The 12,457-nt window shown below is 44.9% G+C and overlaps 1 protein-coding gene across 2 annotated transcripts; it reads right to left on the minus strand.

The window, feature by feature from the left end:
• Positions 1–263: 263 nt before the first annotated feature.
• LOC131884074 (uncharacterized) lies at positions 264–12,451 on the minus strand. Of its 2 annotated transcripts, XR_009373680.1 has the most exons (17): positions 12,051–12,451; positions 10,010–10,223; positions 9,696–9,928; positions 9,417–9,616; positions 9,089–9,348; positions 8,879–9,009; positions 8,712–8,803; positions 6,982–8,325; positions 5,902–5,976; positions 5,233–5,767; positions 4,953–5,157; positions 2,954–3,231; positions 2,605–2,881; positions 2,447–2,539; positions 2,252–2,378; positions 2,008–2,161; positions 935–1,073 (listed from the first exon to the last, which is right to left on the minus strand). XR_009373680.1 is itself a non-coding variant. In XM_059231712.1 (16 exons), exons 1-16 carry the CDS (start codon positions 12,297–12,299, stop codon positions 926–928), a joined length of 4,461 nt encoding a protein of 1,486 aa, XP_059087695.1. In that variant the 5' UTR covers positions 12,300–12,451; the 3' UTR covers positions 264–925. The 2 variants fall into 2 exon arrangements, 1 of the variants encoding a protein (XP_059087695.1); XM_059231712.1 differs by lacking the exon at positions 2,008–2,161 and having other exon boundaries at positions 264–1,073.
• Positions 12,452–12,457: the final 6 nt, after the last annotated feature.

Below are 12,457 nucleotides of genomic sequence, written 5' to 3' on the forward strand. Positions count from 1 at the left end.
ATGGACTCTCTTTGTTGGGAAGCCGGCTGTTTCTGGATCGTGCACATTGAACCTGATGAAAAAGTACACATACAATTCAAGGAAACCATCGACCACCAGTGTATCACAAGGTCTTGGGGATGAACGATGACGTTGGCTTGACCCATGAGATTGAGACAGGTTTCATTTGCAGAGCTTTTGTTTGGTTAGAAACCTCTCGAAGGATCCAACTTCCAGGGGAAACTCAAGTCATAAGGGAGAGCAAATATTGACAAAGCATTGAATGTCGTACGTTTGTTGTCTTTATTTCAGAAATTATATACTTTGATCATTGCAAAACCAACAGCGAGCAAATGGCGCAAATAATGCAACAACAGTCGAGTTATTCGGCGTGATAGTAATTATTATTGGTAATAATAGCTTATCAAGAATGGAAAGATGGATGATAAAGAAGAATGTAGGTGTATAAAAAGCAGATGAATAAATTTTGAAACTGCCTTCGTAACGAAAAGGACACCGCTGTTTCGAGGCGAATAATGAAGTGCAGTATTATGGGACGACGATGTCCATTAATAATATTATAGTATGATTTCTGGTTTGTGGCTGAGGGATCTTTAGGGGTGGATATCTTATTGGAGAGCTAGATTTTGTTGGTAGCGAGACTACAAAGAAGAATGAATGCAGTAATGGAAAAACAACTAACACTCTTGTAAGGCTGGCTCATGCATTTCAGGGAGTAGAGAGAACATTGTGTTCATAAATTCATCAGCAATAATGCTTCTTTGCTTGCTTCAATAGCAACTCTTCTTCCCTTGGCTTTTCTTTTCTTGGCATCATCATAAGTGTAGTAGTAGTAGTAGTAGTAGTTGTTGTTGCTGTTTCTATTAAGGCAGACTGGGCGTGGTTGGTTTGATTGGGATGACTAAAACAGAGGGCGTGAGGGTACTCAAAATTGGGCAGCCTCGTGACCCGTCAAAGTGTGAAGGTCCACGCCCATTGTTTCGGTTAGACTGGAGGCCCCCGAAGATTCAGTATCGGAAGGCATCGACGCGAGGGTGTCGTCTAAAACGGGCTCACTTTGAACCACGATACTCCTGAAATAGACCGAAATGAGATATAAACACGAACTCAACATTTTCGGAAGATGAAAAAGTTTCAAGTTACAACATAACATATGGATAAATACGAAGATCTCAAATTGAGACAGGACAAGTGAAGGATCAAGCGAGAATAGGATAAAGTGATTTAAGGACTTGTCACGATGGATGTTTTTTTTTCAGAATAATTATACGTGCTATTCAAGAACATCTTAAAAAGTGAGGCCTAGATAAAAGAAGATCCAAATTAACGTGTTATTCTTTTGTCCAATTTAATCATGTACAAGTCAAATGCTATTATTAGCTCTCAAATTCAGACCATTTTTTTTCTCTATCACTTCGAGGTTGGATTTCAATTAAAACACTTGAGTGGAAAATGGAAAAGGTAGATCTACGAAACGTTCTGAAAGCCAGACGTAATCAATGCAACAAGTCCATGGATAATGCATATGTGATACTGACGGGATCAAATAAATAATCACGGGAGGTTGCGACTAAGGCTACCAATTTACATTTTCAGCGGCATGTGGCATCACTAGCGGAATATTGGAAACCTGTTAGTCGCAAAAAGTAACCCTCATTTTTCTTCGATCAAACCAGGGTTGCTTTTGGGATCAAACCTAATCTTTTACGTTACGTTGGAAACGGCTGGTGCCTTGACTCTCCTAAGTTTCAAGCCATCCTGATTTTGAAAATTCATTTGATCCCATCACATAGTACTATGTGATAACTACAATCAACATGAGGTCTGTTAGAAAACTGCCAGATAGACTAACGAATACGAAGACAATTCAACCATGTCCTTGCTAGTCAAATTCTCAAGTTACTAACAAAAAACAAAAAAAAAAGAATTAGGGAAAAGTACGATAGACTTGGCATGCAACGTCAGTCATTCAATCGAGTCAGTGGTTGGCGTTTGTGGTACCAGTACCAGTAGCAGAAGTGGAAGTGAGTAGTAGTAGTAGTAGTAGAAGTGATATTGATTTGAGCGTTAGTAACTGTTCTCATGACCGGCAAGAACGTAGAGGTTAACACCAACATCGCTGGCGTAACGATCATTGGGCTGACTAGAGAGAGAGACAATTCTGGAAAGACCAGAATTGGTTTGTGAAGGACAGAAAGAACCACCACCATCAAAGATTAGGTCAATTTCACAGAATCTTATCGAGTCTTACCGATCGGAGCCGAGAAGCTTGAAAATCCGCGTCCGGTCACAAATCTCCTGTGTGATCTCGTTGTTCTTAAAACTGCGGCCCTGCATTCCGTGCTTATGGAACGCTAAGACACTATCAGCCAGGCACACTAAAACATCAAGCCAAGGATAAGATGTATCCAACGATAGACAGAAAGCCAAAAATGTCAAAACTCACCAATGGCGGTTATGGTGAAGTCGAAGTGGAGCTCGGTCGCATGTCGTTTACTGGACTTGAGCTTTCCTTGGAAGTTCACGACCTTCACCACATCTACAAACCGAGGTATGGTATTGACACAACGATCATACATAATACATTCTAGCGTCAGCACTCACTGTCATAACTGACGAGGATCGTGTCTTTTTCCAACTGGGTCACGGCTTGAACGTTCATGAGCTCATGACGAGGAATGACGGTGGCGGATCCGTCCATCTCGTCCAATTCGTCCGAATGGAACCACGAGGCTGTCGAGTTTAGATTGATCATGTCCAACTTGAGTGACTTGCCGTCAAAACCCCGTCGCACATTGATGCACACAATCGGATACTCGAGATCCGGCGTGATGATCATTTCAAAGACCCGCGGCGGATTTGGAACGTTGCAATCGAACAGCTATGAGTCAAAAGCGATGTTTTAGCAATTGCATTCAATGTACGGATAGAGTGTTGGACTGTAATTGTGTACCTTCAGTAGCATGAATTTGTTCAAAGGATCGTACCACTGCATGAGAAACACGCCCTGAGGACACACTCCACACAGGTATTTGTAGCCGTTGTAGGGATTGCGGCCAATGCAACATTTGGTCGTTCCTTTGGTGTTGGGCACTTTACATGTCATTGCGTATTTCTTGGGCACAAACTTGGAAGGTATTTTGTGCATAGCGTTCATAGAGATGGTGAGCCGATCTTTATTTTGTCCGTGAAGGCCAACCAAATCATGGCGAAAGAGTGACGGTGTCTTTCCTACAAGGCAAATTCATGAAACATGACGGTCTGCAAGAACTATGAAACAAGCAGGCTAGTTGATGAATTTTCACCGACCCCGGGAATCAAGACGGTCGGTGGTCAAAGAACGAAAAATGTCGATTGTTAGCTTACACAGCAATGTTTTCTACGTAGGGAAGCGATGGTTTCTCTAAAGAATTTGGAAATACAGCTCAAACGAACGTTGACCAATACATGATCCGATAGTGACATACCTATCTTTCTAAACAAATATAATGCTGCCTCTTAGGACAAACTGCGTACGCCATAAGTTTTCACCTAATATCTGGAACACGTAATTTGACGTACGCAACAAACTCATACAAAATAGCTATTTTCATGTGTACTCGAATTTAAAGTTATGGTTCTTAAGCGTAGCGTGATTCAAGTCGCCAGAATGGTGATTGTATGGGGACGTTTAGGCAAGGTTCGTTAGTTTGCTGGGTACCCGTGTCATTGCCGCAAGTTCATGGCTTCAACCACGTTTGCGAGAAGCTGACCCTTCCTTTTGACGGCTATCAGTGGAAACGTCACCTTCGGTAAAACGAGTTTGAAACGCCAATTCTACATCACTAGCAGGCAAGTTTGTTTGCTGGTACCAGCGCTTACCTAAATGCCCGAATACCCATGAAATTGCTCTTGTGCCTGTCCGATACTTAATTGAAGAGATTATTTTTTCATAGTCAGAGATAATCCAGAGATTCCAAATTGTTGGCCACTTCCAGCACAAGAATGAACAAGATATAATATTAATTTGGCGAGCAATTCGGTAAGATATGCATGTATACGGTTCTCTATAGAAAGAGAACTTTTATCTAATTACTGCCCTCTTGAAAGCTTGCACTCGCCATGAAACTCGCATGCATTTAACATATTCCAAAAGAACCCAGGACGACTATTGCGAGGAATTGTTTATTTCAGTATTGCACTGAAGTAGCAAACAAATGTAATCCGATGCCAGAGATCGGTAAGATCTTCAATGGCAAACATTGTGACACTCAACATGACACTCTTCTTTGGGCACCAGATGAGGTTGCTCCACATAGTAAGGATTACAGGGTGGGGGGCGAGCCACGACAAGACACCCTTTCTTGCCCTTGAGTCCTCCGAATTTTCCGCCGCATTTATTGAGCTTGGAGGAGAGGGCATGGCCCTTGAGTCCTTTCAATCCCTTCTTTTGGAAGAGATGTCGGCGAAATCGACGAAGAGGACCATATCCAATGGATCCAACGCAGTTCAAGCGAAGTACCTTTCAGTACAGGGTCGTGGTTTTCTGGTAGCAGACGTTCTTGCACACTTGTTGACAAACGGGAGCAGGTGAAGTGGTCACGATGGGTACCTCGTATGTATCAGAGATCTCGGGAACCTCGTACGAATCGGGAATATCGGGAACTTCGTAGCTATCGGCAATCTCCGGAAAGTGTGGTCCACCATGAGTTCGAGTCGGCCCAGGGACCACCAAACTTGGGTTAAAAGATTGGCTTGAAGGGTGCACAATCTGGCCTTGGCATGTGAGCCAAGCCACAACAAGTACAGCACAACCGACGAAAGTATTCATTGTTCTTAATCAAAGAGAGTCTTCAAGTGAACTGCTCCCCTCCACTCATATCCAATCGTTTATATACGAAATTTTCGATTTCTGTACACTTTCAAAGTGCTAATTGAGCATGAGCCCAATGCGAGCATTTCATTTTTCCTACCTGAGAGCGTCATGAGCACGTCCTTGATGACAAACATCCAAACCGTTCTTCTTGGATAGAGCAGGTCCATGATGTTTTCATGGATCTCGTTCAAATTCAGGGTGTAAATGCCTTCTTCGGCGCCAACCAAGATATGTTGATTGTGAGTCTCGGGGTGAACCCACGAGGCCGTACAATGAATCCTTAAGGGACATCCGTTGAAAACCTGAAGAAAAAAAAACCCAAAATCATTCTTCTCATGTGGGATTATTTCGAGTGTTTTAAATGGGTCATGTCTTACCTTCGAAAAACAAGCTCCCATGTGCACCTTGGGTGTGGGTGGAAGCCCATTGGAAAAGGGTTGAGAAGAGGCACCGAGGTTATCGGATACGGGAGGAGGAGGAGGCGGGGGCGGTGGAATTGAGGGCGGGGGCGGGGGCGATGAAGACTCTTGTCGCTTATTGGAACGCTCCCTTCGTCGAGGAGGGGCTTGCGGAGACTCCGAACCCATCCGATCGTTGGCCCTTGAATCCGATAAAGATCGATTCCGAATTCCATGACCACTTGGAGCTCGAAATTGACTTTCATTTTGGTTCTGAGACGAACGTAAGGGCGTGGCAGAAGGCGGCTGCTGCTCATGGTCATCGTATTCACTGGCTAAACTCAGCCGATTGGCCACAAAGTCTGCCAAACGTGCGATCTGGTGCGAGTTCTCAGACTGATGTTGATGGCGTCTTTTGGAGGGCTCTCCGCCAACACTCTCAGAGGCTTTTTCGCCCAGCTTTAAGGTGTTGTGCTCGGTATATTCCGTGGCATCCAAGTCGTTGATATGGCCCCTGAAAGACAAAGGTGGGACAGGATGGTTTAAGGCGGGAAACGAATGGACTTTGTTGGTGCATGCAAGGAACAGAAACCACATGGACAGAGGCGTGCCAGCGAATAGTTAAGGGTGCGAATTGATTCAGTTTACCTCTTCTTGGATTGCGGCAAATTGAGATCTTTGAGACCTTTCCAATAGAAGTTCTTCAAATGTCTCACGTGGAGACTAACCAAAGGCAAGGGAAGCAGAGAGAAGAAAGATAATCATAGAACAACATTGTCAAGTCCCAGAATTAAACGGGTGGGACAGGATTTTCTGCTGAATAAATATCATGGGACCTTCTTGCAATGGATTTTGAGGAGCCGAGCTTTGGAGAGCAAGAAGAAGACCAAACAGTTCGATTTCTTTTTTTTTTGTTTCCTTTCCCGATACCACGTTATTTGACGGAGACAAATGGGTGCATTTGGGGAGTGGTGTTAAGAACTGAATGAATGACGTTCGGGTTACTACATCTAAAATCTAAATCTAAAATCATGCACTACTTAAACGACTAGAAAAGGTGAAGGATGCTCAGAGGGATACAAGAGGTGTTATGGATGACCATGATCAATCATACTAGAAGGTTTTACCTGGATCTCAACTCCTCGTCTATATTTTGGAGCAGACTCCTAGCAAAAAAGAGGAGCAAAATAAAGTAATGTAACACGGAAATCAAAACTGCAAATGCTTGGTCGGTTGGTTGGATAGTTGGATGGTTGCGACTAGTCTACAAAAGAGTCTCCGTCAAAGGCAGTTGCTAAAAGAGAAGGCTTTCAAACTACCAAAGTCTTCAGATTAATTAAGGTTAGTGGAATGAATACACCATCTATTATATTATGGCTCTGACGGGAAAAGGTGCGCTAAACGAGGGTTAGCGAGAGGAATGTTCGGCATTAGTTGGATGGCGAAATAACACCAACAGAACTAGTTAAGGCCCAAGATCATCACCAAACAGGAACACCAGCAAGACCTCGAACTAAAGAATAACGCTGAAGGTTTGGTGAGAACCCTTTTTATTCTCCCACCAAATCTAGCTTCTGAGAGAAAGGTCAGACGATCCAAAGCAAACCAATGAATGTGCGCTTATTGTTATTATTTTGCACTCCAAATCCTCAGCTCTTCCACCAAGAAAGAGACCCAATCTTTGTTGCTTTGTTTGCTTGAAGAGGGGTCTCTTTTGTTCTATTTTACCTATTATTCGAGCGTGAAGGCGTGGAGAGTAAGCTGTTGACCGCGGTGGAATTCTCAAGTGTTGAACAATACTGCTGGCGGTGATGATTGTCTCCTTGGGGCAAAGGTCGTTGAAGGAAGAAGCGCTCATTGTCACACCCCGAGAACGAGGAGGAGGACAACCGTCTTTGACGTCGCTCACTTAAAATGGCCTTCCTTTTCGACTCGGGCGTGGCCAGGGTGGAGAACCCATGATTCGAAGCCATTTCACCTTGACTTGTCTCTTGGCCGAGGGATGACGAGGGCTCGTCGAAGCTCGATTGCCGACAACTACTCCGAGATCGGGACCGGGATCGACCCGTTTTGACGAGTGAATTGTACCAATCATATGCATTCAAAGGGGCTGAGCGCTGTGGTGATATTGGGACCGATCTGAGATTGGGCTTAGGCACATTGCGTTTGAATGAGGAGGATTGGCTCAATTCGTCAAAAACCTCGCTCACGAAGTCATCTCGGATTTGATTGGGTTTCTCCATGGGCTCTCGAGTTAAAGTCAGTTCCCGATCGTCAATGTAATCGAAAGAAGCCAAGCCTCCTTGGATTCGCTCTTGAAGACACTGCTCGATGCCCGATGAGGCCTCGGGTGAATCGGATATGGCGGAGTTAGGTAGACGGAGAGTATCACAGTTATTGTTGCTATGCAGGGTATTATTGTTCATCTTCATCGCTGACGGCGCTGTTGGTAGAACCAACTTCAGAGTGGCACTCTTGTGCATCGTAGGATCTACGAAAGGCTCGAAATTCGGGTCGATTCCCAGATCGCGGAGCACACTGTCCAAATTCGATGTGGACGAATACCTCGTGCCTTTGGAACTGAGATTGCTTCCCATGAGATCTCTAAAACGATTGTTTTCAATGTCTCCCCCAGGTCCTGATGTGGGTGAAGTGGACAGTGAGCCGCCCCCATCTCGACGGCTGACCCGGCCATTGACGCGATATTTCAGGCCCTGAGGGATGAATTTCCGCCGACCTCGTTCCATTCCTGAGCTGAGACTGGCCAAGATGCGCTTGTTTTGTTCTGACAATTCAGTTTTGCCTCGCGTTAGATGCGAGATCATCTTCTTGTGTTGCTCTCCCAATTCGGATTTGCTCCGTGACAAGTTCAATTTGCTTTTTTCAATCATCTTTTGCATCCTGGCTTTGAGGAGACGATTCTTGATCCGATCCTCCTCCGTGAGACCATCTTCGTTCGCGTTGGGCTCTAACTCATCCTCGTCAAATTCATCGCCGGGTTCCACCACTTTCAAAGTAGTCGAACCATCACCAAATCCGTGTGACTCTTTGTAGGGGTTGTTGCATTGATGGCTGAGAGAAGATTCAATTGGATATCTCTATCTAATGACTTGTAAGTAGCATTTCTAGTTGGCGATTCTAACCCCTCTTCCATTCCCTATTCGGCCTGAAGACGACTCAGATCGTTTCTCTGCACAAATAAAAGCTCATAGAAATAATCCCACTTCTTCTACCCACCCCATTGAGCTTTGAGAGTAAAAGAAAAATAAGTAATTGGATTCGGAAACGGAAAAATAGCGAGAGACAAAAGAAGAGGAATATCCAAAGAAAAAAAAACAATTAGGGAAGGAAATAAGAGCTGGTTTGCTCTCTTTTATCCGTCGATAATTGTACGAAAACATTATCATTTAAAGAGAGACAAGGAGGGTCAGACTTCTTTCCCCCCAGAAAGCACTCACTTTTTGTTCATCCCAGCCTTTGGATCGGTGCTTCGCCAATTCCCAACTCCGGCCAAATCGTCTAGGGCCTCATCTAAGGCTTCATTCAAAGCCTACACGAGGGTGAGAAAAACAGACTCTTGTTTAATGATAGTCCATTCAGAAGACTTCGCTTGACCATTATTTACCTCTTCCTCGCCGTCATTGTAATTGGTGGCCCAACATTCGGAGATCCCATTAAAACGACGGACCCCGCCTGCAACGGGATTGTCGATAAATGCAGCTCGTGCGGCGACATTGGCTCTTGAAGATCCCTCATCTGTCGGGGGGAAAAAACATTTCTCTCTGATGCTTCATGTCCATGCATATGTCAGATATCAGAATGGGTGGAGCCTCACCGAGGTTGCTCTCAGCTTGTGATTTGGTGGCTTTGCTCTTGGGTGCCTTGGAAGAAATCCGCCTTGGCACATTGTGAACGATGCCATCTTCATCCGGCTCGTCAAAGATGGGTGTCGTGGCCTCCGGGTTCCTTACTTTTTGTAAAAGCTCCATAGAGTAGCGCTGGGACAGATCCCCGGCCAGCACAAAAGGATGGAAGAGCAATCGTTCGGCTGGTGGTCGTTTCTTGGGATTTTTTGTCAGCGACAACTTGGCAAAGCTGAAGACGTAAACATGTCCATCACCTTTCGAGAACATTGATTGGGACTTTGAGAACAGACCACTTACTTGTGGAAGTCTGCACTCCATTTGTTCTTGTCTTTCAGGGTTGGGGGTTTGTAACCAGATTTGGACATGAGGAACAGCGCCCGCATGGGATGCAGGTCAAACATGGGAGGCTGTAGTTCAGCCAATTCGATGGCCGTGATGCCCACAGCCCAGATATCACAGAGATGATTGTACCCACCTTTCCGTTCCACAGCCGCAACCTGAGGACAAGTATTCAACTATAAGTTCACGCAATTGAAAGCAAGCAATTCATGTCATGCTTGGAGAAACGCTCCGTACCTCGGGGGCCATCCAATAAGGCGTGCCGATAAATGACTTTCGTTTGCCGAGCGTGGCGGTGATTTGCGCGGACACGCCGAAATCCGCCAGTTTGACCTCGCCTTTGTCCGAGAGCAGAATGTTAGCACCCTTAATATCTCTGTGCATCTTCCCCATAGAATGGAGATAGGAGAGCCCTTGCAGGGTCTCCCGGCACATGAAAGCAATCTGCTTCTCCGTCAAAGGACCAGTAACTATGGAATAGATCAAACGAAATGGCTTCATTTGCAAGTACTTTCGATCGAAAAGTTCGGGGATAAATGTGGGAGTCTCACTGTGATAAATGTCTTGGAGCGAGCTTCCTCCGCAATATTCCATGCAAATCCAGAGCTTGTCTCGTCTGAGGTATGACCCATAGTAAGCCACAATGTTCGGATGGCGACAATCTTTCATCATGAGTATCTCTTGTTGAATGATGCCAAAATCGTCGCCTTGTTCCAATTTGATCACCTTAATGGCGGCAAACTCGCCCGTCGAGTGTCGTTTGGCCTAAAAAATTAAATTAGAGGTTTTTCACGGGTGCAAGTAACCACATTTACCCCTAGCCGATATTCATTATAAGAGCAGTCTTCCTAAATAAAAGACAACAAACTTTGATACATATCCAGCTGAGATGTTCTTCGATCTTGGCATGGCATATCATAAAAGTCGTGATTACAACAATTCCAACAGTTTCACATTAAAAAAACCGTGAAGAATATTGAAAAACAAGACAGACACGCAGTATTGAAGAACATTCAATACGAGAGTTCAATTCATCATACTCGTTCATTTAAATATTTGTTAATAAGGTCAAGCTGGTCTACTGGGATGGTGAAAAAGAACCTCAAAATAAACCAGATCCCATTCTCCAAGCTATTACTTGGGTCAAAGGTAAATGTTGGCAAACTTAGGTGTATTTTTTTTCAAATATCAACACCAAGGGGATAAAGTACTTTTGAGCAACAAGTTAGTATCGTGACGTAGAACTCAAAATACTATATATTATGAACACTTTTTTTACTGGTGTAGTCTTCAGAGGCTGGGGTATCTTAGTGAGTTAAATCATTTTTAGGACATCGAAATATGGCCGGGCCAAATTTTTAAGAAGTAAAATAACAGCTAACGATCAAAGTACTTACTTTTCATTTATGCTTGATTTCATTAGCATCATTTTTTCAAAAAGCAACAGTGAGTGTGTCTTTAGGTCCGTTTCAAAGGATTTTGTATACATATTTCAATACTAACACGCTCTTCTTCATTTGTATTTGATCCCGCATGCATCAATATATAAAAAATAAACGACATCCCGAGGTTCAAAACAGAGCCGATTCATTAAGCAAAACTATTCATTGGTTTCGTTATATAACTCTCGAGCATTGCTTCAAAATTGACTCTTTTGGGTCATTTTGAAGCGAAACTGGTTTTCATCACAGCCTTAAAAACGAAGAGGTCCTGAAATTGACGTTCATTCGGTAATTTTCCTCTGTTGTACGACTAATCCGGGTCGCCCATTCCTAAATGATTGTCAATTCATCATAGCCTTCTTGGGATTGGAATTCTTGATTGGCTTTGGTATAGCAGAAAAATGTTCTTGGCTTCTACGGCCCAAGAATACCTTAAACATGGGACGGACAGGCTAATTCGAAGATTTGACATTTTTAAGACCGAAATCAATTTCAACTGTCTTTATGTAACAAACTTAAACCACGATTTACATCGCAGCAAAGCACCTCAGAGAATATAAACTGTTGTCGAGCAGAAGAGGCCTGACCTATTTAGGCATTTTCAAGGACGCGTCAATTTAGCCTCCACAAGAATAATTGAAGTGGATGGACATTTCTGGCATTTGTTAGGCCCAACCCAAACCATCCCATTTATGTTTCGGTTAGGCTCACAGATTCGGCAATATTAGATAAAGGTTGAAACCGAGATCTCTTGGTTCGAAAACCCGACCAGCCGAATCCCAGCTTCCTTCGAAGTGTTTCAATTATAACCCTGAGTAGTGCTACCGCCCCTTCAATGGGCAAACCTGCGGTCTTGCCCGAAAGTGAGGTCAGAATGCATCATGGCCGTGATCCCGGAGCGGGAATATCTCTTCATTAGCACAACCGAGGGTCGAGTCAGACAGCTACCATCAGACTCGGTAACAAATGATCAAACTACCCGATCCCCATGGGATGGAGTACTTCAAGGGCATCGGTTAGCCTGCCTGGGGGAACTCCCTTGGAGGTTATCTTTCACGTGGACTTTCGGGCGGCACTCAATGGACCACCCGGCCCGTTCAATCTTCCGGCTCATGCCAGATTTGAAGGCCCCTGGGGGTGTGATCCTTACCTTGTACACATCGCCGTAGGTTCCGGATCCGATGCGTTGGAGCAATTCGTAGTCATCCTGCGGGTTGCGTCGACTGATATCACTGCTCAGCATAGCCGCACCGCGGCCTCGACTATGGCCGGCCGCGGCCGGGGTGGACGGTCCCGGTGGCGGTCCCTTGTGGTGGTGGACCGAGGGGGCGGCCGAATGGGCCATGTTCCCATTAGCGAGAGGAGCAGGCGGGCCGCGAAAACGAGCGGCCGCAGCCATCAGCGCCCAACATGACTCAGAACCCCAGGCGCCGAACTACGGGCACTCACCAGCCGCCCGAACCGCAGGCCCATGATCAAACACTGGCGACGACTTGATCGCCCTCGGGGGCGTAGCTCTTATGCGAGTCCACGCAGAACGGGCTCAATCCCAATCAC

This window comes from Tigriopus californicus, chromosome 7 (assembly GCF_007210705.1).
Source record: "Tigriopus californicus strain San Diego chromosome 7, Tcal_SD_v2.1, whole genome shotgun sequence".
Lineage (NCBI taxonomy): Eukaryota > Metazoa > Arthropoda > Copepoda > Harpacticoida > Harpacticidae > Tigriopus > Tigriopus californicus.